Source organism: Phocoena sinus, chromosome 8 (assembly GCF_008692025.1).
Source record: "Phocoena sinus isolate mPhoSin1 chromosome 8, mPhoSin1.pri, whole genome shotgun sequence".
Taxonomy (NCBI): domain Eukaryota; kingdom Metazoa; phylum Chordata; class Mammalia; order Artiodactyla; family Phocoenidae; genus Phocoena; species Phocoena sinus.
This window is the reverse complement of record NC_045770.1, coordinates 101,561,664-101,589,351: the sequence shown is the minus strand read 5'-3', so window position 1 is coordinate 101,589,351 and position 27,688 is coordinate 101,561,664. Positions and strand designations below refer to the sequence as shown.

Genomic DNA, 27,688 nt, shown 5'->3' with positions numbered 1-27,688 from the left:
TGCGCCACCAGGGAAGCCCTGACCCGTTGAGTCTTAATACTTGAACGTCTTACTTTCAAGTCACAGTTTAACTTGGTGCCTCGAAAAAAGTTATAAACACTAGTCTTTAGCTCAGGTGACTTAGGGCCACAGCAGACCCAGGAACTGATGAGCTGAGGAGGCAAAGGGCAGTCTGTCTCCTCCCCCTGCACCGAAAGACAGGAAACAGGTGTGGGAGGGAGAGCCCTCAGCTCCAGTGCCCCTGCGAGATCCCGCCCCATGGCTTTCAATGACTTCCTGCTGCAGGCTGGGGCGCATGGGCCGCTTCCAGCAGATCCAGACCACTCTGTCGATCGTGACCCTGCTCCTAAAGGTTTTACACAACACCCTGCAGAAGTTCACCACTGCCATCCCCACCCACCCCTGCCGCTCACCTGCCGACACCAACCTCAGCAAGGACGAGGAGCTGGACGCCTGGCTGCCCCGGGACGGGCAGGGGCGGCCCAAGGTCTGCCTCCTCTTCACCTCCCCCTCAGCAGGGACCATCCTTTCCCAATGGCACAGAGATCAACGGCACGGGGGCCACAGAGCCCTGCACCCACGGCTGGATCTATGACAATAGCACCTTCCCTTCTACCATCGTGACTGACGTGAGGAGACCTGGACCTCCTCCTTCCAACCCCTGTGTCCCCATCTTACCATCCCCCCCCCACACACACACACACACGCACACAGACTGTGTGAACCTGACCTGAGTTTGTCTGAAGACCCTGGAGCTATGAAGAGCTCTGCCTAAATGCAGGTAAGAGAACATGGGTTGGAGTTGAGGTCTTCCTGGTAGAGGAGGTTATGGAACTCCTTGCAGAAAGCTGCTCCCTGCCCCTCCACCTCCACCAGAGAGAGAGATACTATTACTGGAGTTTGATATTCTACTTTGGTTTCCCTGAGAGGTTGCAATTCCACAGGGTAGGGAGGTGGGGCGGTGGTTCAGAGGAAGCTAGAAAGGAGGCATGCAGATAGTGGAGGGCAAGGAGGGTGTTCCTGAGCAGGGGATTCTGGGCTCAGAGTCCTAGAGACAAAAACAATTTCCTGACTTCATCTAGAAATAGCTCTCGGCAGCTGGGGCCAGGAGATGGAGAGCAGCCAAGGAACTAAGACGGGAAAGAGAACAGGGTTATGGGAGGGTCCTTTCATCTCTAGTGATTTAACACCCCTCCCCCGAAACACACACACAGTCGACTGTAGAGTCTCCCTGGCCTGCTAAGTGGTTCATCCGGCTGAATTCTGCACTTTGTAGCTGTCACATGGCTCGTGCTCTTAACATCTGTTCTTGTCAATGATCTTTTGGTTGCAAGGAAGAGACGCTCTCTCAAGTCAGCTCACGAGAAAAGGGATTTCAGGGAATGCAAGGGCAGGAAGCAAAGTGTGTCCAGGCCTCATGGAAACTGGAACCAGGGATTGGAGCACCAGAGACATCCTTATACACTTACTCTGTAACTCTCTCCTCACCCCATTTCGTCTGTGTGCCCATTTGCAAGACAGCCACTGGTCCCAGCTCTGATCCGTTACCCCTCAGATTTAGGGCCTACCACCAACCAGAACATTTCTGTGAATCTTAATTCAGAAAAGGCTTCAATTGGCTCAGCTCAATACACTGGTGAGCAGCCCCATCCCCAGCCCAGCAACCGGCTCAGGTGTCCACGCTTCATCTAATCACCGTGCCAATGGACAATATAGTGGGATTACGTGGCCCCTTGTCCTTTAGTCAGGGCTCTGCAGAAAAGATGCCTTGAGAAGAGGCTGTGGTTGAGCAGGGCCCCCAAACTCGCCTGATGCAGCATCTGTCTGAAAGTGATAAAAGTTAAGCCATACTTCCCACTAGACAGACCCAAGCTGCCGAAGCAGAAGGTGACAAAGGATGGCTAGTCCTCCCTCTGGGCATGCAGGCATCACAAGCCATCCCCTCCCTGCAGAGCTGGGGAAGAACCTTCTTCATTATTCTCCAGCCTCAACCCAAATCCTGAGACATTCCCCTCCACCCACCTTCACGTGTGGCTTCCAATTCTGCTTTTCCATTTCCCTTCTTAAAACTCTACGCTCTGCTCTCCAAGTCTGACAATACTCCGGGAACTATCAACCTGGCTGCTGTTCTTCTGTTCAAAACAGCAGGCAGTTTGATCCGAAGCTCAAATTTCTCGCCCTCTGGAACAAAGAATCTGGGTACATGTGCACCTTAGCTCTCCTTCTAGATGGAGGCTTGGTAGTAATCTCATCATTTTTGGTTTCAATGACTGACAAAGCCAGATGCACACAATTTTCCTGAGTTGTGGGGAGATGCCAAGAATAATCCAATCCTCTTCCAACAGGCACTGTGAATGGGACCATTCTCCACCACCACACACGGACATAGGGCACTGAAAGGCCTATTTCATAAACACAACCGGGATACTTCTTCCTTGGGCCAATAATGCCAAAGGCTGCACCGGAGAGCATTTCATTAGGATAATAGGCAGCTTACATGCATAACCTAACGTGAGGCTGGGCCTTCTGAGTTGTGAAGCAAACGAAACGGCTCACAAGTTATCAGGGGTTGCATAAGCAAGAAGCTTAGTCGCAGTGAAGATACTCCACCCAGGCCACATGGCTGTATCTGGTAGGCACAATGGCACGGGTCACCTGAGAAAGATACGTCTCAGTCTGCCTCTTGGAAAGAACTCCCAAATGGCCCACTATCCCAAAGGGATGCTTCTGCACTCTAAATGCAAAGCAAAAAATAAATACATATAATAAGAAAAAGATGCTACCTCTGGGTTCCAATAAAAACTCTGTCTGAGCTCTTCTTCTTTTCTTCTGAATTAAGGTATCCTTAGTAATAACCAGCAGCTTCTATCTGAACTATATTAGTCAAGACTCTTGTTTGCAAGTGGCTGCCATTCAACTCAAGCTAATCTGAGCATGAAGAGAGGGTATAAAGGCTCCCATAACCAAACCACGAGATGAGCAGAGGCAGGGCTTGCTCTAGGAGCTGTGGGAACCAGGGCCATGCGAGCAGGACCCTTGCTGGCTCTCATCTTTACTTTCCTTCGCATGCTGGGCATGTGACTCTGCCACGGATCCTTCACAATGTGGCCATTGACCATTCTGGGCTCACTCCTAATAACTGTCTCTCCGCTTCAACTTTGAAAAATTCTAGGAAAGACTTATTTGCTGGCCTGGGTCAGGTGCCCACCCCTGGGTCCAATGACTATAGGGCAGGGAGGGCATGAGTTGTTATGAATGACCGGCCTGAGTCTCCCGTTCACTTCTGTCCTGCAGATGAACGACAGTTACCATTTCACTGCTCTAATTCCTGGTGCCACTGTCATTCGTTTTCTCTTCTTCTCTTTTTCTTTCCCCTGAGGCCAGTCTCACAGCATCTGTCGTTTATCACAGCCTTTATCAAGTTAGCAGTGCAGAGCTTTCCTAGGCAGCAGTTCTCTGAGTCTCCTTCAAATCCACCACCGCCTATTCCTAGACTTTGGTTCCTGTTACTGAGAAAGTAATTCTATATACATGAGGCCCAGGAGCACACAAATATACGATCCTCAAGTCTCAGGTGCACATGAAGAGAATATATATAGTAAAAGCCAGTGCTAAACCTAAGGTGATGTAAGCCCCATCCAACTGTTGCTTTTACAGATGACAAGCTCCTTAGGGCAGAACAGAGGCAGAAAAATTCTTTCTGAGTACATATTGTATACTCATTTATCAATTTCTATTCTGGACTACACCCAGATTTCATCACCAGACTGCATACAGATTTTGTTCTCTTTGCACGCCTTGGTTCTTTTTTTTTTTTTTAACAAATCCTTATTTTTCCATTTTCTCTAAAATCGATACACCTATTTTTTTTAATTTTATTGATGTATAGTTGATATACAATGTTGTGTTAACTTCTGCTGTACGACAGAGTGATTCAGTTACACATGTGTATATTCCGTTTCATATTCTTTTCCATGATGGTTTATCACAGGTTATTGAATATCGTTCCCTGTGCTACACAGTAGGACCTTGTTGTTCATCTGTCCTCTATACAATGGTTTGCATCTGCCAATCCCACACTCCCAGTCCGTCCCTCCTCCAGCGCTCCTCTGACCTCTTACCTCTTTCCTACACCTCTTGCTTCTCATCTTTCCCTTCCTCAGTTCTGGTCTATCATATCCCTAACTCCACGCTACAGTGTGTCCCATATGCATCTCCACGGTAGTATTTCATTCACAAGTTTCCATTAAAGTACTGTTAAAAATGAATTCCCAGTCTGACACAGCCCCAAAACCTTTTTAAAATAAAAATTATATCAGGTAACACAGAGAACTACAGAATAGCAGTTATTTGAATAAAGAAGCAATAAAGTCCATTGCTCTTCGGAGAAAGAGTTCAAATGCCAACCACCCACATTTTACATCATATGGCGTGTGCACAGGGTATTAAAAGTCTGCCTGTAATAATTAAATTCACAGATAAGGATTTCTCTCCAATCAAATCAAGATTATCAAGTAATTCCACTTGAAGGATGAATTCATTTGGATATATATTAACACATCTTAGGGAGCATTCCCTAAACGTCCTGGTCATCCCTGCCCCCTTTCCTTTTTCTTCTGTTAACAAAAGAAATGAGTTTTAAAATCCACTCAAAAGTATACAAAAATTCGCTTTTATGTAAAGGAAATACCACACCTAGTTGTCATTTTGATTTAAGTCACATCCTTCAAGTCACATCCGTCAGTGTGACTTTTGATTTCAGTATGATTTTCCTGCAGGCTGTGGAGCTGTTTTACTCCACCTAGAAAGGAAGTCCTTTTAAAAGGAGAATTTTTTTTCTTATATTCATTAAAAAGAGCAACAGAATTTAAACTATTATTTGAGGTATCCAATTGCCACTTATTCAGGATTGCAAATAACTACACCCCTCTCAAATTTGCTTATGGAAAGTTAATGGAAGGATGCAAAGGTATTTCCCAGAACCCAAGGTCAAGAACTTGAGCCCAGGCTTATGAAAGACTGGGATTAGGTGGTTGAGGAAAACCAGAAGAGCTGAACTCTCTATCTTCACCTCTCGGGCACTAAGATCTCACCTCCACTTCCCTCTGACTAAATTACTGCATTCTTTTCCCCTATGCCCCTCCTTCCCTCCCCTTCCCCCCTCCCTCCTTCTCCCCCTCCCTCATCTTTTTCTCCCTCTCCCTCTCCTTCTCCCTTTCCCACTCTCTCTCTGTCTCATGATTTCTCAGCTCCCCTTCCGCGTCATTCCAAACTTGGTCCTCCCACCCCAACTTTGGGTGTCCTTACCAAGCTTGCTTCTCTGAGTCGCTTTTCCAAATTTGTAAGAAAACGAACCTGGGGACTTCCCTGGTGGTCCTGTGGCTAAGGCGCAGTGTTCCCAATGCTGGGGGCCCCGGGTTCAATCCCTGGTCAGGGAACTAGATCCCACACACCTCAACTAAGACCCGGCACAGCTAAATAAATAAATATTTTTAAAAAAAAACAAAAAACTAATTAGCTCTGTCCAGCTCCAGGGTCAGTTTGCTTCAGCTGCACCCGGGGAGGGACAGGTTAAACAGCCCTGAAAGAGGGTGAGGGGTTAGTGTTCAGAAAAGGGCGAGTAGTCTGAGCTGTCATCCCAAAAGATACCTCTGACATGTTTTGAAATAACTTGAATCATTCTCACCAGGAGAAGATGATGAGAAAGATTGTGTGACTTAGGGAGGCAAGCCCTCCTTATGTGCCTGTCCTAATCCAAGACCCTCAGCCCACCAGGAGAGAGGGAATGGGCTGCTGTGGGGCCGGCCCAACTCTCCTTGACCCCAGTTCTTCCTTCCTCACAGTGGGACCTCTTGTGCACACACAAGACCTTGCCACAGCTGAGTCAGTCCATCGTCATGGCAGGAGTACTGGTCGGAAGCTTGACGTTGGGGATCATGGCAGACAGGTCAGTGGTGAACAAAGCTGGATCAAGGAGCAAAGGCATAAGCCCTCTAGGCTGGACACAGAGGGGAGACTGGCATCCCTGAGAATCCAGAGAGGGACACAGGACGGATCCACCCAAGCCTGACCACGTCTGGAAAGTCTGTAGGAATCACATAACCGTCCATCAGCACTTTCCAGGTCTTGCCTCATTTCAATTCCTCCTCACAATACCTTGTGAAGCCAGCATGAATGGTACCATTAACTGCATTTTACCAATGAGGACACTTAGGTTCAGGGATGTTGGATAACTTGCCCAAACTGCCTAGAAGGAACCCAAGAAAATGATGTCGTTAATTCTGAGGAGTGGAATTGAAAAGAAGAGAACTTTTCACTTTTCATTACTATATTATTTGAACTTTAATGATAATTCATTACCTTTATAATTGTATAACGTAAATAGTTAATGTTTACTTTTTTAAAAAGTACAGTCACACAGCTAATAAGTGGTCAAAGCAGGACAAGAATCCGGATTTTCCGACATCCTGAAGAAGTCACCTCCCACCACTCTGCCTTGTATGTGACATGTGGGTGTCACAGAAACAAAGACCTAGGAACCAATAACAGCTAGAGACAAGTCTCAGATCAGCCACAACTGTGTGCCCATGAGGAGGTTATACAAACTCTCTCAGACTTGGTTTTTCCATCTATAAAATAGGTGTTATGGTGAGGGTTAAATTAGTAGCTGCAACTCAGTGTTAATACCCTAACCTTGATTATCTTCCAAGACCATAAAAAGATCATGGGATGAATAACAGGAGGCAATTTTCTAAAGAATAATATCTAAAAATATTATAAACGTCACAGCAGACATTTCAGCAGACACAATCGGCTTTATTATTCATAAAATACAAGCCACAATCATATGCATTTTGCAAAATTATAAGGCTTGCATAGGTTTCCCAGAAATAAAAATCACATAAACCAAGCTCATAGATACAGAGAACAGATAGGTAGTTGCTAGAGACAGGGAGTAAGGGGTGGGCAAAATGAATGAAAGGGGTCAAAAAGTCCAAATTCCAGTTATAAGCTAAATAAGTCATGGGAATATAATGTACAGCGTGGTGACTATTACTGTATTGCGTGTTTGAAAGTCGCTGAGAGAGTAGATCTTAAGTGTTCTCATCACACACACACACACAAATTGTTGTAACTACATATGGTGGTGTATTTTAAGTAGACTTACTGTGGTGATCATTTCACAATATATACAAATATAGAATCATTATGCTATATACCTAAAACTATTATACTGTTGTATGTTGATTATACCTCAATGTTTTTTAAAAAACTCACAAAAGGCTGTCTCCTAACTGGAGTCACCATCGACCAACTTTCAAACAATCAACCACACCCCAGAGCAGTAGTTCCCAAACCTTGGGAGCTTGTTAAAAATCAGGTTTCTAGGGCTTCCCCGGTGGCGCAGTGGTTGAGAGTCGGCCTGCCGATGCAGGCGATACGGGTTCGTGCCCCGGTCCGGGAAGATCCCACATGCCGCGGAGCGGCTGGGCCCGTGAGCCATGGCCGCTGAGCCTGCGCGTCCGGAGCCTGTGCTCCGCGACGGGAGAGGCCACAACAGTGAGAGGCCCACGTACCGCAAAAAAAAAAAAAAAAAAATTCAGGTTTCTAGCTTACCTTCCAGATATCCAACAGGCCTTAAGTGGGGCTCTGGTATGTGGATTGTTTTCAACACACCCTCTATGATACTGATGAAGGCGCGTGGCTCTCTCCACAGAGGTATGCTTGGATGCGTCAGGACCCTGGACAGCAGCAACCCGAGGATCCTCCCAACACCAGGTCCCCTAGATGCCAGCCCTCACCCAATTATTCCCTATCTCCCATCTCAGCATCTACCTGATGGGCACAGGTGGGCAGCCTTACAAGCAGCTGTTAGATTGCCCAGGGAACCAAGGATGAGACAGCCAGGGACATGGGGCAGGGGAGCAAGCAATGTGCTCTCCAGACCCAGGTTTCACCTCCTTTCACAGGCTGGGCTGTCAGAAGGTGCTGATCTGGAGCTACCTGCAGTTAGCAGTCTCCGGGACCTGTGCTGCCTTCACACTCAACTTCCCAACCTACTGCGCTTTCCATTTCCTCTCAGGCATGGCTGTCAGGCGCCAGCAGCGCTTCCATGACTTTGAGTGAGAGGGAACCCGGGAGGGCCAGGCTCGTGGGGACTCCTCAATCACAGGGATCCAGTGAACCAGCAGACCTGACAAATTTAAACCTCAGTTCCTTCCCTGAGTACAAAGTGGAGTCTACCTGTTCCAGCCGATCCTGACCTATCTGGGCCTCTCCTGGAGTAGGCAGTGCCCCGGGCAGAAAAAAAAGATAAGATCTGATTATTGGGGGCTGGAATTCATCCTAGATATTTAGGGATCATTGTTAAGGATAAACTAAATAAAGGCTCAGAGATTGGAGTGGGGTTGCTTAGAGAAGCCAGTCACACAGGGAGTCTTTAATTCAACATTTCTTTATTCAATACAGTTTTTGGTTTTTTTTTTTGCGGTACGCGGGCCTCTCACTGTTGTGGCTTTTCCCGTTGCGGAGCACAGGCTCCGGACGCGCAGGCTCAGCGGCCATGGCTCATGGGCTCAGCCGCTCCGCGGCATGTGGGATCTTCCCGGACCGGGGCACGAACCCGTGTCCCCTGCATCGGCAGGCGGACTCCCAACCACTGTGCCACCAGGGAAGCCCTCAATACAGTCTTGAAAGGCGTTTAATTTGTGTAACATCCTGCACTGGGAATACACAAGTGAACAAGAGGACACTACCCATGGCCTCAAAGAGTTAATAGTTGACTGGAGAGAGTGCCAAGCAGTTACAAATTGGTTTGCTAAAGGCTAGGATCAGGGCCATCCTGGGTGATGTGGGAGTTCAGAAGTGGAGTGTTCAATCAGGACTTGGGGAACCAGGAACTCTCCCCAGAAGAGGTGACAGCTAAGCTCAGAACTGAACGAAAAGTGAGACAGAAAGAAAGGAGTAAGGTTCTGGGGCAGAGTTCTAGACAAAAAGAATAGGGAATTCCCTGGCATTCCAGTGGTTAGGAGTCCAAGCTTCCATTGCAGGGGGCCTGGGTTTGATCCCTGGTCAGGGAACTAAGATCCCACAAGCCAAGCAGAGCGGCCAAATAAATTAATTAATTATTTTTAAAAAGAATATACAAGGCCCAGAGGCCAGAGAGTGACCCATTGGAAGAAACGACAGTGGTGCAGAATAGCCTGAGGGTAAGGTTCATTCATCTCTATTTCCCAGGTCAAGCAAAGGGCATGGCACAGAGTCGTCACCTCTAAATAACTGCTGAATTAAAATGAGTTGAAGGAGGTGCAGAGGGAGTGGCTGTAGGCCATTCAAAAGAGGTTTGGGAGAAGTGAGGAAACATGAATGTTGCGGTTGGGGACACTGAACAGGAGCATGCCTGGGAATTCAGAGTCTTCTAGCCCATTCCTGTCTCCACACACACGGAACCTAACCAGAGATCAAACCACCCTTGCTTTACCCTGTGAGGGACCTAGGGGTGCAGAGTAGGACTGAGCTCAAGAGAAGAGCCCTGGGCTTCCCTGGTGGCGCAGTGGTTGAGAGTCCGCCTGCCAATGCGGGGGACACGGGTTCGTGTCCCGGTCTGGGAAGATCCCACATGCTGCAGAGCGGCTGGGCCCGTGAGCCATGGCCGCTGAGCCTGCGCATCCGGAGCCTGTGCTCCGCAACGGGAGAGGCCACAACAGTGAGAGGCCCGCGTACCACCAAAAAAAAAAAAAAAAAAAAAAAAAAAAAAAAGAGAAGAGCCCTTCTACTCCAAAGTGAGGATCGTCCTCCTTCTGGAAGTGACAACCACCCCCAAATACACATGTACTCACACAGCCCTGACTTCAACCTAAGCTCTGCTCTTCTCCTCAGATCTGGAGTGGCTGCCCATCCGTGCCCGGCCAGGTCTGGGCCTCTTATTTGGATTTGTCCCCACTGTAGGCCAGCTCTTCCTGGCTGGCATGGCTTATGCTGTGCCCCACTGGTGCCACCTGCAGCCGTCGGTCTCTCTGCCCCTCTTTGTCATCCTCAACTACTCCAGGTGCGTGGGACCTCAGGGTAGGGTAGAGGGTTCAAAATAAGTCACAGATGGGCATAGCATCTCCTAGAACACCTAGAATACCCACTACCTTCCCCCACTAGGAGTAACCCAAACTTTCCTGGCTGGCACCCTTATCTTATACTGTTTGTGGACTATTCAGTTCCATGGACTTGTCTGTCTATTCTGGTGCCAATAATAGTGTTTAATTCTTAATTCATTTCAGTGTAGCTCATATAAGATTGTCTTCTATGGACAGCTTCTCACTGTGCCCTTTACCAACCTTGAGACAGGACACTGTACCTCGGCACATCTCTAAGGAGAAAAATGCCCTAAAAAGTGTCACTAAACATTGTTGATTTTATGAAGACTCCTTGGGGGATGGAAGAGATGCTTATATCACATACCACACAGCCAAAACACTTAATAGGCATTTCTGTTGTCCCTCAAATCCATTCTTGGCTAACAGTCACTTATTCTTCTCCTCTTTCTCTCTCCTGATACTTCCTCCACATAACTGCTAAAATCTTCTCCTAGGAATTCATCTCTGGCTGTATATCTGCATACATCACTCAGCAAAGCAAAACTCTTGGCATTAATGAATGCTTCTTTCTTATAATTCATCAATTGTTACTTAAGCCTCCCCATGAGGAGGGGTCTCTCCAAAACACCCTCTCCCAGTGCAAACAACTAATCAAAGTATGCGCCTATCAAAAGCAGGTCCCTTAGGGCAGGGAATTGGAAGGAGGGGAAGAGGACCTATTGCAAGGTAAAAACATTGTTTTCTCCTAGGGGGGTTGGGGAGGAGTCCTGGAATGGAACAATGAGGTCCTAGAGCCAAAAGGTTTCCAGCCAGAAAGGACACAAAGGTCAATCAATTATTTTTTAAGGCAACAAAGGAGAACAAAAACATACAGAAATTAGAACAAATTAAAGACAAAAAGTAAGATGGTATCAATAACTCAAAATATATGACACAACAATAGATATAAATAGATTAAACCGACCAGTTAAAAGGCAGAGATGGTCCAAGTTGATTTTATTTAAGTCTAGTTCATGAAGTTTACAAGAGACCCATTTAAAATGTTAGACCATGAAAATCTTAAATGTGGAGAAATAGAAAAGGCTATACTAGACAAATGTTAACCAGAAGAAAGGTAGATATAGAAGCCGAAATAGACTTTAAGACCAGAAAAAGTACAATGGTTAAGAATATGGCTCAGAATTCCCCAGCAGTCCAGTGGTTAGGACTCGGCGCTTTCACTGCTGGGACCCAGGTTCAATCCCTGGTTGGGGAACTAAGATCCCACAAGCCGCAGGGCATGGCCAAAAAAAAAAAAAGAATATGGCTCTGGTATAAAAGGTAACTAGTCCAAATTCTCAGTCATCTTATCTATAAAACACAATAACAATAGTACCAGAAACAGATTAAATAGAAAACAAATGTATAAAAAAGAGGGTCAACAAAACAAAAAGTCAATCTTTGAAAATATCAGTGAAATGGACAAATGCCTAGTAATAATAATTAAAAAAATAAAAAACTGGACACAAATAAATATTAGGAATTAAAAAAAACTGAACTATAGATCTAGAGAAATTAAGATGCAAATTTTTAATTAAGTAATTAAAGATGCAAAAAACTATAAACCAGTCTATACTGATAAATTTTTTTTTTTTTTTTGGCTGCATCGGGGTCCTCGTTGTGGCTCAGGCTTCTCTCTGGTTGTGGCGTGTGGGTTTTCTCTCTCTGGTTGGGCCACACAGGCTCCAGAGCATGTGGGCTCTGCAGTTTGCAGCATGCGGGCTCCCTCACTGAGACGCATTAGCTCAGTAGTTGAGGCTGTGGGCTTAGTTGCCCCATGGCATGTGGGATTCTAGTTCCCCAACCAAGGATGGAACCCGCGTTCCTTGCATTGGAAAGCGGATTCTTTACCACTGGACCACCAGGGAAGCCCTGATAAATTTTAAATTTAGATGAAATTGACAAATTCCTAAAAAAAAATAATATAGGAAAACTGATTCTAGAATAAATAAAAATTCTGGGGGCTTCCCTGGTGGCACAGTGATTGAGAGTCCACCTGCCGATGCAGGGGACACAGGTTCGTGCCCCGGTACGGGAAGATCCCACATGCCATGGAGTGGCTGGGCCCGTGAGCCATGGCCGCTGAGCCTGCACGTCCGGAGCCTGTACTCCACGACGGGAGAGGCCACAACAGTGAGAGGCCCGCGTACCGCAAAAAAAAAAAAAAAAAAAAGAAAAAGAAAAAAAAATTCTGAAGAGTAAACTTTAAAATCTTGCCTCAAAGAAAACACCAGACCCAGATATTAATACAGATGAGTTCCACCACACTTTTAAGGAACAAATCTTCCAATGTTATACAAACGCTTCCCCAAAAAAGAGAAAAAGGGAAATTATGTCAAATACATTCTGTGAGGTCAGGTGACCCTGAAACCAAAAGAGGATAGTTGTGAAATAAAATTACAGGCCAATATTACTCATAAACAGATACAAAAATCTTAAACAAAATATTAGAAAAATGAATCCAGTGATGTATAAAAAATGATAATACATCATGACCAAGGAGAGCTGACTTAGGAAAGCAAGGGTAGTTTTACTTTAGAAAATATATTAATATCACAAAAACTAAAATATATTAATATAGATCTATTAATCTATATTAATAGATTATCATCCCAATAAAAACAAAAAATATTTAATAAAAATTAGCATCCATTAAAAATAGTCTTAGTAAAACAACAATAGAAGGAAATTTAAGTTGATATGGAACATCTACCAAAAATCCACAGCAAATATTATTTCTTGATGGTGAAACATTAGAAGCACTGTCTCTTTTTTTTTTGTATTTTTTAAATTTATTTTATTTATTTTTGGCTGCGTTGGGTCTTCATTGCTGCGCGCGGGCTTTCTCTAGTTGCGGAGAGCGGGGATTACTCTTCGTTGCGGTGCATGGGCTTCTCATTGCAGTGGCTTCTCTTGTTGCAGAGCACAGGCTCTAGGGTGCGTGGGCTTCAGTAGTTGTGGCACACGGGCTCAGTAGTTGTGGTTCGCAGGCTCTAGAGCGCAGGCTCAGTAGTTGTGGTGCATGGGCTTAGTTGCTCCGCGGCATGTGGGATCTTCCAGGGCCAAGGCTCGAACCCGTGTCCCCTGCATTGGCAGGCGGATTCTTTACCACTGCACCACCAGGGAAGCCCTAGAAACATTCTCTTTAAACTTGGGAATATGACCAATGTGCCTGCTGTCTCCTCCTCTATTCAACATTATCCTGGAGAGTGTGGTCAATGCCTAGGTTAAGAATAACAAATAACAGAAATAGGACTGGAAAGGAAAAATCAAAACTATCACTATTTAGAGAGGACATAACTGTCTGTATATAAAATAGATAACTAATAAGAACCTACTGTATAGCACAGGGAACTCTACTCAATACTCTGTAATGACCTATGTGGGAAAAGAATCCAAAAAAGAGTGGATATATATATAGGTATAACTTTACTGATTCACTTTGCTGTACAGCAGAAACTAATACAACATTGTAAATCAACTGCACTCCAATAAAAATTAATTTTAAAAATCTATATAAAAATCTAAAATTATTAGAAATAGTAAAGTTTGGCAAGGTGGCTAGATACAAGGTCAATAAACAAAAGATCAACTGCATTCTCTACTCTTCTAAACATTAGACTTTTTTCAAGAAAAATTTTAAATTATATTAAAAGGTATTAAAGAAAATGTAAATAAATGTATTATGTGCATGGAGAGGAAATCTCATAATATATCAACTCATAATTGACATAAGATGATATTAAAATGTTAGTGATTCCAAGATTGATTTATAAATTCAATGCAATTTTGATCAAAATCCCAATAGATAGGACTTCCCTGGTGGTGCAGTGGTTGAGAGTCCGCCTGCTGATGCAGGGGACACGGGTTCGTGCCCCGGTCCGGGAAGATCCCACATGCCGCGGAGCAGCTGGGCCCGTGAGCCATGGCCGCTGAGCCTGCGCATCCGGAGCCTGTGGTCCGCAACGGGAGAGGGCACAGCAGTGAGAGGCCAGCGTACTGAAAAAAAAAAAAAAAATCCCAACAGATATTTTCAAGAAACTAGCAAGCAAATTCTAAAATGTATATAAAAGTGCTGTGGACCAAGTATAACCAAGGTACTTTTTTAAAAAAGACAGAGGGGAAGGACTTGCCCTACCAGAAATCAAGGCATATTATAAAGTCTTATTATAAAATTGTAGTAATTAAGATAGTGGATGCTGGAGCAGGAAAGAACAAATTGTCCAATGGAAAAGAATAGCAAGCTCCAAAACAGACCCACACGTAGGAAAACTTGCAGAGGAAGCACTGCAGATGATAGAATAAAACGTGGCCTATTTAACAACTAGTACCAGGACATCTACTAACCCATTTGGGAAATAAATAAAATGCAATCATATTTCAACCTTAAAGAAAAGTTAATTTCTGCTGAAGAGGGGAGGATTTCTGAAGACATAAAGAAAAAAAGGCTAACCAAAAAAGGCACATTGATAAAGTTTTCTACTTTGGATTTTTTTTTAATCCTGGTCATTTGTTTCACTATAAACAAGGTGAAAAGAGAAAAAGAAGGCATTTACAGGGATTTGTATGCAGCGTTTATAAAGAACTTCTGGAAATCTATTAGAAAAAAAGGACTTCTATTTCCATTAAAATAAAAAAATAACATTGACAATAACCCCCAAAAAGTATAAAGTACTTTTAAATATCCTTAAAGTATTTTTAAATGTCCACCAAAGAGCTGGAATAAGAGTCAGGGAAAACTAGGCCAACCATCTAAGGGAAATTGGGAGCCCAGAGAGTTAAGCAGAGCACCTGAACAAACACTATACATAATGAAGAAAGTCATGTGCATTCTCTTTGATCTTAGAATCAACTGTTTATCACAGTACTGGGGGTCCTGGACAGCACAGCTCTACTGGGAAGGAAATAAGCAATTTAAAAGACAAGCGTTTAAAACATCATTATTTAGAGAGTATAAGATCATTGACCTAGATAAACCAATAAAATCAATAAGCAATTAAAACTAATAAAAGAGTTCAGCAGGATGCTGGATACAAAATCAAATTACCAAAATGTCAATAGCAATAATCTAGAGAAATAATCCAGAAAATAACATAGAAAATCTTTGAAAATGAAGACACCATTCAGAATAACACCAAAAGCTAGATATTATCAGGAAATTAACAGAGGACAGCCAAGACTTCCATGGAGAAAATTTCTGAAACATTTTTAAGATCACAAAGATTATTTTAGTAAGTAGAGAGACATTCCACACTCTTGTTTAGAATGACATAATAAAGATGTCCATCCTCTCGAAGTTAACTTTTAGAAATTTATAGAAATTCAACAGAATCTAATCAGAATTTCAATGAGATCATTTTTTAGGAACTCCAAAAACTTACTCTAAAATTTATATGAAAGAAAAAAGACCACAATTGCTAGTCAATTCTGAAACAGAAAAGCAAAGAAGAGAGTCTCACTCTACCATCTATTAAGACATACAACAAAGCCATGGCATGTCTATGGCTTTCTTGGTGCAAGAAGAGACAAGCAGAATTGAAGAGAGGGCTTGGAGATAGACAGATAGAGATGGAGATGCAGACGCAGATGGAGATGGAGATGGAGATGGAGGGGAGCAGGGAGCGGGGAAAGGAGGGGGAAAGAAAGGGAGAGGGAGGAAGAGGAAGAAAAAAACATGGTAGCTATATCAATTTCATTATATCAAAAAGGACTTCTGCTTATTGAAGGACACAATGGACAAATTTAAAAGACAGAGCGGAATTCCCTGGCGGTCCAGTGGTTAGGACTCGGCGCTTTCACTGCCAGGTTCCAGGTTCAATTCCTGGTCAGGAAACAGAGTGCTGAGTGAAATGAGAAATAGAATGATCTATTACCTCTACCATTTAGGTAAGTTAAAATATTTGCACACAAAACAATACACATTTTACAAGAACATATACAAATAAAAAATGCAGGGACTTCCCTGGTGGAGCAATGATTAAGAATCCGCCTGCCAGTGCAGGGGACACGGGTTTGAGCCCTGGTCCGGGAAGATCCCACATGCCTTGGAGCAACTAAGCCCGTGCACCACAACTACTGAACCCGTGTGCCGCAACTACTGAAGCCCACGTGCTTAGAGCCCGTGCTCCGCAACAAGAGAAGCCACCGCAATGAGAAGCCCGTGCACCGCAACCAAGGGTAGACCCAGCTCGCCACAACTAGAGAAAGCCCACATGCAGCAGCAAAGACCCAATACAGCTAAATAAATAAATAAATAAACCTTTAAAAAAAAAATGCACATCAAACGCAATAGAATGGTTGACTTTGGCAAGGAGGGGATTAAGAGTGGGTAATGATAATAAAAGGAGTAAACAATTAAGGGGGGGGGAATAAGGGAGCCTTTCAAGGACAAATGATAATAGAGGGTGAGGGTCATGAACTGAGGGTTATGAGTAACTCAACCCTCTGCCTCTGAGATCCAAAAAAAAAGTAGAAAAAGAGGGGCTTCCCTGGTGGCGCAGTGGTTGAGAGTCCGCCTGCCGATGCAGGGGGCGCGGGTTCGTGCCCCGGTCTGGGAGGATCCCGCGTGCCGCGGAGCGGCTGGGCCCGTGAGCCATGGCCGCTGAGCCTGCGCGTCCGGAGCCTGTCCTCCGCAACGGGAGAGGCCACAACAGTGAGAGGCCCGCGTAACGCATAAAAAAAAAAAAAAAAAAAAAAAAAAAGTAGAAAAAGAGAGTGACTGGGTAGCTTTAGATAAGATGATCAGGGTAGGTCTCCTTGGTAAAGATCAAAGGCAAACACTAAGGAATAAATGAGGAAACAAAGGGATAGGGCACAAGATAAGAACTTGGTAGGCAAGGAGCAATCATGTAGGGATTTAGAAGGAGGTCAGATTTTATTCTAGCATGATGAGATATCACAGGATGTTTTTAAGCAGAGGGTGAAAATACCTGAGTTACAGTTTTAAAGATCACTTTGGCTTCCTCATGGAGAATAGGCTGGGGATAGAAGGGCCAAGAGTGAAAATGGGAAAACCAGTCAGGAGGCTACTGCAATAGTACTGTCAAGAGGTGAAAATGGGGACTTCCCTGGCAGTCCAATGGTTAAGACTTTGCCTTCCAATGCAGGGAGTGCGGGTTCAATCCCTAATCGGGGAGCTAAGATCCCATATGCCTCGTGGCCAAAAACAAAACAAAACATAAACCAGAAACAATATTGTAACAAATTCAATAAAAGACTTTTAAAAGGGTCCACATCCGGGCATCCCTGGCGGCACAGTGGTTAAGAATCCACCTGCCAACGCAGGGGACACGGGTTCGAGTCCTGGTCTGGGAAGATCATACGTGTCGCGGATCAACTAAGCCTGTGCGCTACAACTACTGAGCCTGGGCTCTGGAGCCCACAAGCCACGACTACTGAAGCCCACGCGCCTAGAGCCCCTGCTCCGCGACAAGAGAAGCCACCGCAACGAGAAGCCCGCGCACTGCGACGAAGAATAGCTCCCGCTCGCCGCAACTAGAGAAAGCCCATGCCCAGCAACAAAGACCCAACGCAGCCAAAAATAAATAAAAATAAAATAATTTTTTTTAAAAAATGGTCCACATCCAAAAAAAAAATCTTTAAAAAAATAAATAGAGGTGAAAATGGCTTCACATGAACTGGGGGGCAGTGGTTGTAGAGATGGAGAAGAGGAACTGATTCTGAATGTGTTCTGGAAGAAGAGCCAACCAAATTCATATTTTGGATGTGGGGAAATAAGGGAACAGGAGGTATCGGGGATAATTACAGATACTTGAGCTTGAGCAACTGAGTGGTTAGAAGTGCCCTGTGCCAGGATGGGGAAATCTGAGCAAAGATTTGGAGGTAGAAACGAAAAGTTCTTGGCCATATACAATTTGAGGGGCCCTTTGGACATCCAAATTAAGGTGTTAAGTAGGAAGCTAGATATAGCATCTGGAGCTTGGGGGAGAGGTTGGTTGGGGACATGTTCAGTTATACAGCAGGTTCAAACTGGAACTGGAACCCAGGCTTCCTGGTTCCAAAACCATTTGCTTTCAACTTTCCTTTTAGCCAAGGTAAGTGCAAGCATTTGGCCGTGTACGGAATGTGAAAAAAGAAAACACCGTTGGCAGGCAGAGTTAGGGCACCCACAAGCCTCACCGGCCTCACCAAGGTGCTCTTCCTCTCCACAGGCAGAGAGGTCCGAGTGTGACAACCACCTTGGCCAACATAGGCAGCGTTCTGAGCCCACTGGTGGGCATGACCTCTGAGCTCTACCCTTCCCTGCCTCTCTTCACCTATGGAGCGGTCCTTGTGGCTACCTGCCCCATCCCTGTTCTCCTGCCAGAGATTCTGGGGCTGTCACTGCCCAACACACTGCAGGACGTGGAGAGAAGGTACGCTGCCCGCTCCCCTCCCCTCCCTACACTCAGAGCTATAAGGCCCTCACAAATCCTTGATCCAGCCCCATTTAACAAAAAAAGGCCAGACCCAGGGGAGAGCAGGGACTTACCTGGGGTCATTCAGCTGGACTCTGGTGGAGCCACAGCCAGAATCCAGGCTTCCTGCTTCCTTTGGCTCCTGGTCCTGTTCTCACAGATAGGCTGAGTCCCCTAGAATCCTTTCTGGGACTCTTGGAAACAGTGGGGGATTTGGGCATAAAATGGGACAGCTGAGCACAAACACCTAAAAAGGATCCCCCATCTCCACTCCCACACCCTGCTTCTCCTTCCCCCGTAGATGGAAAGAGAAATCGGGGCACAAGCAGCAGAGTAGCAGATGGTCCCACTCCAGTCCTCCTGAGAACTGAGAAGGGGCAGAGAGTGGCCAGAGCCCCTGCATCTCCTGTACGTCCACGCCAAGTGGAGGAATGGAGAAATGGCAGCCAGGGGAAGACGGGAGGGACTTCTACTGGACCTGTGGTTCCAGAGAATACTTCCCCTGGGCCCCCCACTCCTAGCCAGATCCACGCTACCATTTCATTAAAAGTAGCTATGCACAATTTCTCCCTCTTCCCACAGAGGCCGCTCCACTTCAGCTGACTGTCCAAGAACTCATGCAGCGATCGCCTATGTAGAAAATCCAATGGAATCTACACAAATGCTACCACAATGAAAACAAATTTAGCAAGGCTGTGGGCTGTCAGATCAATATCTTTAAAGAATTGTATTTCTAGGGCTTCCCTGGAGGCGCAATGGTTAAGAATGCGCCTGCCAATGCAGGGGACATGGGTTCGAGCCCTGGTCCGGGAAGATCCCACATGCCGTGGAGCAACTAAGCCCGTGCACCACAACTACTGAGCCTGCGCTCTAGAGCCCACGAGCCACAACTTCTGAGCTCACGTGCCACAACTACTGAAGCCCGTGCACCTAGAGCCTGTGCTCCGCAACAAGAGAAGCCACTGCAATGAGAAGTCCGCGCACCACGACGAAGAGTAGCCCCCGCTCACCGCAACTAGAGAAAAGTCTGCGCGCAGCAACAAGGACCCAACACAGCCAAACATAAATAAATAAAATAAATAAATTTATTAAAAAAAAAAAACAGTGAGAGAGATGCCACCGCAATGAGAAGCCCACGCACCGAAACAGAGTAGCCCCCGCTCGCCGCAACTAGAGAAAAGCCTGCGCGCAGCAGCGAAGAGCCAACACGGCCAAACATAAATAAATAAATAAATTAAAAAAAAAAAAAGAATTGTATTTCTATATACTAGCAATAAACAACCGGAATTTGAAATTTTAAAAAGAATACCATTTACAGTAGCATCAAAAATGTGAAATCTATGGGGCTTCCCTGGTGGCGCAGTGGTTGAGAGTCCGCCTGCCGATGCAGGGGACACGGGTTCGTGCCCCGGTCCGGGAAGATCCCACATGCCGCGGAGCGGCTGGGCACGTGAGCCATGGCCGCTGAGCCTGCGCGTCCGGAGCCTGTGCTCCGCAACGGAAGAGGCCGCAAGAGTGAGAGGCCCGCGTACCGCAAAAAAAAAAGTGAAATCTATGAAGACAGTAAAAACATCAGTGGTTGCTCAAGGCTCAGAGGGAGGGAAGAAGGATGAATAGGAGGGACACGGGGGATTTTTAGGGCAGGAAAACTATCCTATATGACACTATAATGTCATTATATGTGCCAAAATGCTTGATAAGCTACAAGGTAAGTAGCAGTATTATCCTTAGGCTGAGGAAGGTCGTGAGACACAGCTAAGAAACAACGGAGCCCCCACTTGGACTCGGTTGACTTGACAGCAGAAATCATGTGTGTGTACACACACACACATACACACACACACACACACACACACACACACACACACCGCGCTCCCACGTTTCTCGCCAGTTTTCTCTGCTCCCTTCACGGCTTTCTTTTAGTTACACTGAAAACCTTTATGCATCTTGCTTCCCCCACCTCCCTATTCACTCTTTCCTGGAAGCAGAGAAGGGACTAAAATGAATGCAGCCCATCAGGAGGCTGTGAAACTCTTCCCCCTCCCTGAGGCAGATGCTAACATCTGGAAACAAAGGAGAAAAGAAGAAAGGGGAGAAGAATGCTGAAGCAGGCTAGTCTCAGCCCTCCAGGCCGGATCCTGGCTGCTGGAGCAGTGTGCCTCTTACACCTGGGCTCTTGTCCAGGAAGTTCAGCCTCCCAACTCATCCAAGCTTTCCTGCTGGACTCCAGGCGCTTCTCCTCCTCTTCTCTTCCACCTCCAGTGAGCCTTGGGTTGGCACTGATGAGGCCCAAGAAGGCAAAACACAGCAAGAGGAGTCACTGAGATCTGGTCTCATCCCTCCATCCCTCAGGCCCTTCCTCCTCAGCCTCTGCCTGCCTCTCCCGGGATGGCAGGAACCGGTACTGATGGCACTGGGAAGACCACGTGAAAGAGGCATGGAGGATGGCATGATCTGCAGTCCAGGAGAGAATCCAGGATTCCTGGTCTTTGTACCCGCTCTGGGCTGGGGGTGGAGGCGATGAGGGGCTCTGGCAGCGGCTGCAGAGAGGCAGGAGCGGGTGGACGCAAGCTGTGGCTGCCCAGCCCGGAAAGCTAGCAGTTCATCCATGCTCAGCTGCCTACCCAAGGCCTGCTCTGGCTTCTTCCTGAGCTAATGGGATTCTACACTGGCCCAGGAAGCCTGCCTCCTGCCGCATCCACGGACAGGCACCTATTGCCCCAGCCCCAGGGAGGGGCGGAGGAGGGCCCGTGCGACCTGTACCTGGCTCTGAAGCTGCTGGCGCAAATGTGCAACCACGCATCGAAACCGCAGGTACCCGCCAGAATCCCACTGGTCCTGGTCTCTGATTCTACGGACGCTTAGCCTTGGCCCTGCCCGGACCCCGGCTTCTGGCCCCACCCCCTCATCCTACCAACCCAGCCTTCAGAGCCTCAGCTGCGTCTCCGACCCTGGCCCCGCCTCTCGGCCTTGCCGCTGCCCCTGAGACCTGGCCCCAGGTTCGAGCTCGAGCTCGAGGCCTCATCACCTGGTCCCACCTCTCAGCTCCTTCACCTGCTGCACTCTTCCCTTCCTGGCCGGATGACGGTTCGGGACCGTCCTCACCTGAGTGAGCCCGGTGAGTGCCCCTTCCCCCACGCAGCCCTGCCCCTGTGCCATGCCCCACCCCTCTCTGGCCTTTACCTGCCTCCCAACCCAACCTGCACCACCACCAATGCAGGGTTTCTCTCCATTATCTCACTAATCCTCCGGGGTTCCTGCGGGACAAGGCCTGCTACCCGCATTTTACAAGCCAGGAAAGTCCTGTCCAGTCCCTGGGCGGGGTCTCCGCACCTCTTTTTCTCCCTGGGCCTTCCCAGTGATATCCATGTCCAGTTCATCCTCCCAGAAGGATTTTGAGTCCACGGCTGGGACTAGGATGAAAGGCACTTGGACTTACCTCTCCTGCCTCACCCTGCCCCTGTCTTCCCTTCAAAGTTTGACATTTTGGGACTTCCCCCGTGGCACAGTGGTTAAGAATCTGCCTGCCAATGCAGGGGACATGGGTTCGAGCCCTGGTCCGGGAAGATCCCACATGCTGTGGAGCAACTAAGCCCGTGCACCACAACTACTGAGCCTGCACTCTAGAGCCCATGAGCCACAACTACTGAGCCCGCGTGCCGCAACTACTGAAGCCCGCGTGCCTAGCGCCCAGGCTCTGCAACAAGAGAAGCCACCGTAATGAGAAGCCCGCGCACCGCAGCAAAGAGTAGCCCCCGCTCGCCGCAACTAGAGAAAGCCTGTGCGCAGCAACGAAGACCCGATGCAGCCAAAACTAAATAAATAAATTTTTTTTCAAGTTTGACATTTTGTTCATCGTAGATTTTTTTTTGCATTAATTTTGATTCTTTTAAATATTACGTTAAAATATTACATATTTTGATTACTGAGTTTTTTGGCACCCCTGAGATTTTGCACCTGAGGGGAGTCCAGCCCTGCCCTGCACACACCACCTTCCTTGGCTGCCCACTGCTCAGGAGGCATTCAGGGACATTCATGATCTGGCCCCTGCCAAGGTCTCTGGGTTCCTCTCTCTGTGCCCACTGCCCCAAGCCCTAGCCCTTTGTATGATCTCATTATCATCTTTATCTCACAGAAACTTGATGGTTTGTTTACTATTAACGGGCAAAGGTAACAGTAGTGCAAAGTCATCTAGTAAGGAAAGTGCTTGGCATGTTCTGGGAATAACAAGTCCCACGTGGTTGGAGCAGAGTAGCAAGGAAGCAGTAGAAGGAAATTAGATCAAGGAGGGAGAAGAAGCTGATCACACAGGGGCCTTGCAAGTACTTATAAGGCCTGGAGCTTTACTCTGAAAAAGACAAGTTGATAGAGCATCTCAAACGGTGGAGGGATGTGATTTGACTTATATGTCAAAGGGAACCTTCTGAATGCTACGTTGAGGACAGACTGTACAATGAGTCAGGATAGAAGCAGGAAGACCGGTGTGGAGGCAGTTATCCGGGTGAGAGATGACCCTGGCCGAGACCACAGTGGCTGCACCCTGGATATATTTAAGGAAGAGACAACAGGATTTTCTAATGAATTAGATTCAGGATGTGAGAGAAAGAGTAAAGTCAAGAATGACTGCAAGGTTTGAGGTCTGAGCTACTGGAAGGAGAGGGTTGCCATCTACTGAGATAAGCAAGGCTGAAGATAGAGCAGTTTTGGGTTAGGGATGAGTCATGTCTGAGATGATTCTAGATATCCAAGTGGAGCTGGCAGGCAGCAATAATGACAGCAATAACGATAATCATAGCTCCAGCCGTAGTACTAATCGGAGGCAGGCAGGCTTCCAATGCTTCACATGTCTTAACTCATTTAATCCTCATAACAACCCTGTGATGTTGAGCTATTATTATCCCCATTTTACAGATGAGGAAATATTGGATATACGAGTCTGGAGTTCAGAGGAGAGGCTGGGCTGGAGACATGAATGCGTAAGCTATCAATGTGTGGGTGGCATAAATCACCTGTGAAGTGGGTGTGAAGGTCCAAGGACTGAGCCCAGATACTCCAAAGTTTAGGCAGTGGGAGGATGAGGAAAGTCAGCAAAGGAGTTTGAGGAACAACAGCCAGGGACGTAGCAGGAGAAAAAATGGGGGGGGGGGGGGCGGTCCTCAGAGGCTCTGTACAGAAAATATTTCTAGAAGGAGGAAGTGATGAAGAGAAAGCACTTTGGAAGGCGCAAATTGAGATCTCAATACAAGGAGACAATTTGGGGTTAGTCACTAGCCACTGAATGGTTACATAGCCTACCACAAGTCACAGAGCATCAGCTCCCACATCTGGAAGATGGATCTTTACACCTGTGACTGGTCCTTATCCCCTGTCCCATCCCAGGGCCACCTGCTGAGTTAGGCTTACCACCCTCATCCCTCTGCACTGACCTTCCCACCATCCCCCCACCCCTTGCCCCTTGCCTCACTAGAATGTTCTAGTTCATAATCTATATTTTTGCCTCCAAGGTGTTCTCTCATCTTGAACCAGGCTTATGATGGGGCGAGGAGGGTAATTACTTTAAATACCTGTGGGGTTCACCTCCCATCCTGCCTCTCCTCTGGGCCCTGGCTCTCCTTTGACCCTGGCTCGGGCCCAAAGACTCAAGAGATGCAGCTAGGGAGAGAGGAAGTGCTGCCCCAACTTCAACTGCCTAGAACCCAAAATCTCAGACACGGCTTTAGAGAGGAAGGCTGGGAGCCATGGGTGGGAAGTGGGACTAGGGCCGGGAGCTGAGGTTCAAGGTGCAGGGGTCTGGGGCTGGGAACCAGGAGACTTGGGGCCAGAGGCCTCATAGGGGGCTGGGGAATAAGGTCTCTTGACTGAGGACTGGAGGCTGGAGGCTGGGTGTGGGAAACTTGAGGCTGGGGCATGGGATTGGGAACCAGGGAAACACAACTTGGGGCTATGGGAAGCCATCACATTGAATCCTGCCAGGAGGGCCCAGACAGCACCCCTCAGGCCTCTGGGGACCAGAAAAGATGAGAGAAGGGGCAGCTGGATGGAGTTTGAGCTCTCCAGAGCTGAGCCAGGGAAGGTCACAGAAGGCCACGCACAAAGAACACACTAAGGTGAGCAGAGCAAGGGCCCAGAGATGGAAGTGTCCAGGAAAGACTGGGGCAAGGAGACAAGTCCTCAAAGGGGCAGGAGTCCAGGGGACTGAAAGATGAAGGGAATGCCTAAAATGATCACATACTGGACCTGGAGGGTTTCTAGATAAGCTAGTCCAGAGTGAATCAAGTATGTTCCTCAGATGCCAGTGCTAAAATATGTTCTACAGAAAAATGGTTCTGTGGTGAAGTCAGTTTGGAAAACTGCATGTTCTCTCTGCCTCTCCAAGATTTTTAGTGTACATTTGCCATTTAAAGGTTCTGATAGGTTCCTACAGTAAAGAAAGCCTAATGAATTTTCTATTTTATCATGGAAGTCTTTTTTCTTATAACTTACATCTACTAATGTCCTGCAACATAGAATTTGAGGAACAGTAGACTAGCCTCCCATCTTACTTCCAGGAAACCAAAGCTCAGAGGAGGAGAGTAATATGCCCAGGGTTTCATGACCAGGAGAGGCAGGGCTGAGTAAAACCCCAGGTGTCCCATTTTCGAAGAACATCAGAGCTGGGAAGGTCCTCTGGGACCATCTAGTGCATCTAGTCCCTTTTTGCCTTTGCCCTCAGTTCCATTTATGGATGGGTAGGTAGACTGAGGCTGGGAGAGGGGCCATGACTATTTCTCTCCCACAAGGTCCAGACTGGGCCCCCAACTTGACTCAGGCTGGTGCCCTGACAGCTCTGGAACCAGATCATCCTCCCCAGCCAGGCCTACACTCACCCCACTACAGCCAGCTCCCACTGACCATCCGTCGACCTTTCTTCCCATCCTTAGGAAGTTCATGGACTCTGGTCTGCCCTGGTACCTTTCTCAGGATCATTTTATCTCCTCAGCTCATTCACTGACCCCACGGCTTCTGGGTCCTGGTTTCTCCCGTTCCCTCCCCAGTGTTGAACACAGTGCTGGGCATAGATTCCAGACTGTTCCCTCAGGATGGGGCTGCATTTTCAATCTGGAGGGAGTAGGGTATGGCATAGGCTGCGCTGTGTGGTTTTTAAACAGGAACTACTGGTTGACAGCTCTGGAGGCCTATCCCTGGAATGTAGGGCAAGGGAGCAAAAGATCCCCAGGAGGTGGGCTGAACTGGAGTGGGCTTTTATTCCTGTCTTCCCCCCACCCCAGGTGGTTTGCAGAGTCAGCCCACTGGCTGTTGGCGGCAGGAAAGCTAGGGCAGGCTGAGCGTGTGCTCAAGGAAGAGGTTCACATCCCTGGGAGAAAAACACAGAGATAAATACTCACCCCAGAAGTGAGGCAGCTTGAGGCCCAAGCAAGGCTGCTTCCCACCATCCAAATCCCAGACCCAGCCTGGCTTCCTACCCCCCTCCCTGCACTGCCGCCATTTTCTGTTGGGAGGTCTCCCTTCAGACAAGTGTTTCCTTCCTCTGATATGCACCCAATCCCTCCCTTTCTGAGTCTCTGGTCCTCTGTGGGAAGGGGAAGAAGGGCAAGAAGGGTGGGGAAGTTTGGTCCCCCACCGCTGAGGGCTGTGTGCTCCCTACCCCTGCTGGCTGGGCACATCCCCTTCTCCACCACCCCAGGGGACTCCAGCTTCAAGCAAACCACCAATGTGCCCGAGGGAAAGGCAGCTCCAGCCAGCAGGCCCCTCCCCCACCCTGGCCTCAGCCCTGGAGCTACGGGCCCTAACTCGATTGTGCACCGTTAATCACAGCGTGTGCCGGCCGGTGGAGTAAACAGGCGGCCTCTGAGGTCCACTCAAACTCATCAATCCCTGCCTTGGTCAGGCCTCCTTTGGTGCTGGGGCTGGCAGGAGGCGCCAAGGGGGCCGGGAAGGGGGGCCACGGAACCAGGGTCGTGTTAGACCCTGGCAGAACGCCTGGTTGCCCCACACTCCAGGGATATGGGTGAGGAGGAAAGGAGAGATGTGGGTACACTGACATTGACATTTGGGGGATCTTTAGGATAGGGGCAAAAGCAATGATCGGGAATCAACTGCCTAGCTCTGGGACTTAGTAGCCATTTGACCTTGACAGATTACAGAAACTCTCAGTACCTCATCTATAAAATGGGGATAATAATTCTACCTACTTCCTCGGCTTGCTATGAAAATTAAATTAGTGAAAACAGGTACAACACTGAGAACGGTGCCCACACACAGTTGGGGCTATGTGTTTGTTAAATAAGTGGGACAACAGAATGAATGACTGGGAGAGACACCGGCTTAGCAAGTTCCGGCAATCCTCCTCCACCTTATAAATGGCCTAAAGAGTTCTTATCTAGTTAGACTGCAAAACCTGCAAACGCTGGAGGAGTCAGGAGGGCAGAATGAGTTAACCTAACCGCTCTGGGCCTCAGTTTTCTGTCGAATGGAGATCGTAACTGCGCCTATAGCACGGAGTTGTTAGGAGGATTAAGTGAGAAAGTTCATGAAAGCATTTACGAATGCGATAGCCAGTAGCAAACGCTGCAAGGAAGGGCAGCCAGCCCTTGTTTCTTCCTAGAGCTGGATCTGCGCCATCCTTTACCCACCCCTGCCAAAGAAAGGCCCGCACTGTAGGCCATGAAGGATGAATGTGTACTATCATTTCTCTCCCTGCGAAGGAAAATGGGCGCTGGGCACCAGGCACACGCCAGCCCCTGGCACCCCGGCCTCTCGCTGCCCCGTTCCCGGGCACAGAGCTGGGCGGGCCGCTAGGGGGCGCTGCGGGAGGTGCGGAGCGCGGTGGGTACCGCTGGAGCGTCCCGGGCAGCCGGCACTGAGGAGGGGAGGACCCCGAGCCGAGCCTGGGTGGTCCGCGATGCGGCAGGCGGGAAGGGTGAGAGGCAGCCCCCTGCCCACCGACGGACGTGCTGCGCCCGCGCGGGGGCTAGGCTGTCGCCGAGAGGTTGGTGGGAGAGCGAGCCGGCGTAGGCTCCACTCGCCTGGCTCCGTCCCACTCCTCGCCTTCGTGGGCTTCGAGCTTCGGCCTCCGCCTCGGTGGGGAACTCGAAGACAAAGCGTACACGCCCACGGGAGTCGGAGGGAGGGGTGTTACCAGGA

At 47.7% G+C, this 27,688-nt stretch overlaps 1 protein-coding gene across 1 annotated transcript; it reads left to right on the top strand.

The window, feature by feature from the left end:
• Nucleotides 1-258: 258 nt before the first annotated feature.
• On the top strand, nt 259-27,408 carry LOC116758408 (solute carrier family 22 member 6-like). Its single transcript, XM_032641215.1, is given in 11 exon segments — nt 259-294; nt 296-508; nt 510-629; nt 5,844-5,947; nt 7,971-8,087; nt 8,089-8,123; nt 9,880-10,065; nt 18,340-18,502; nt 21,253-21,358; nt 21,467-21,662; nt 27,326-27,408. Coding segments are annotated over 11 exon segments (1,359 nt in total).
• Nucleotides 27,409-27,688: the final 280 nt, after the last annotated feature.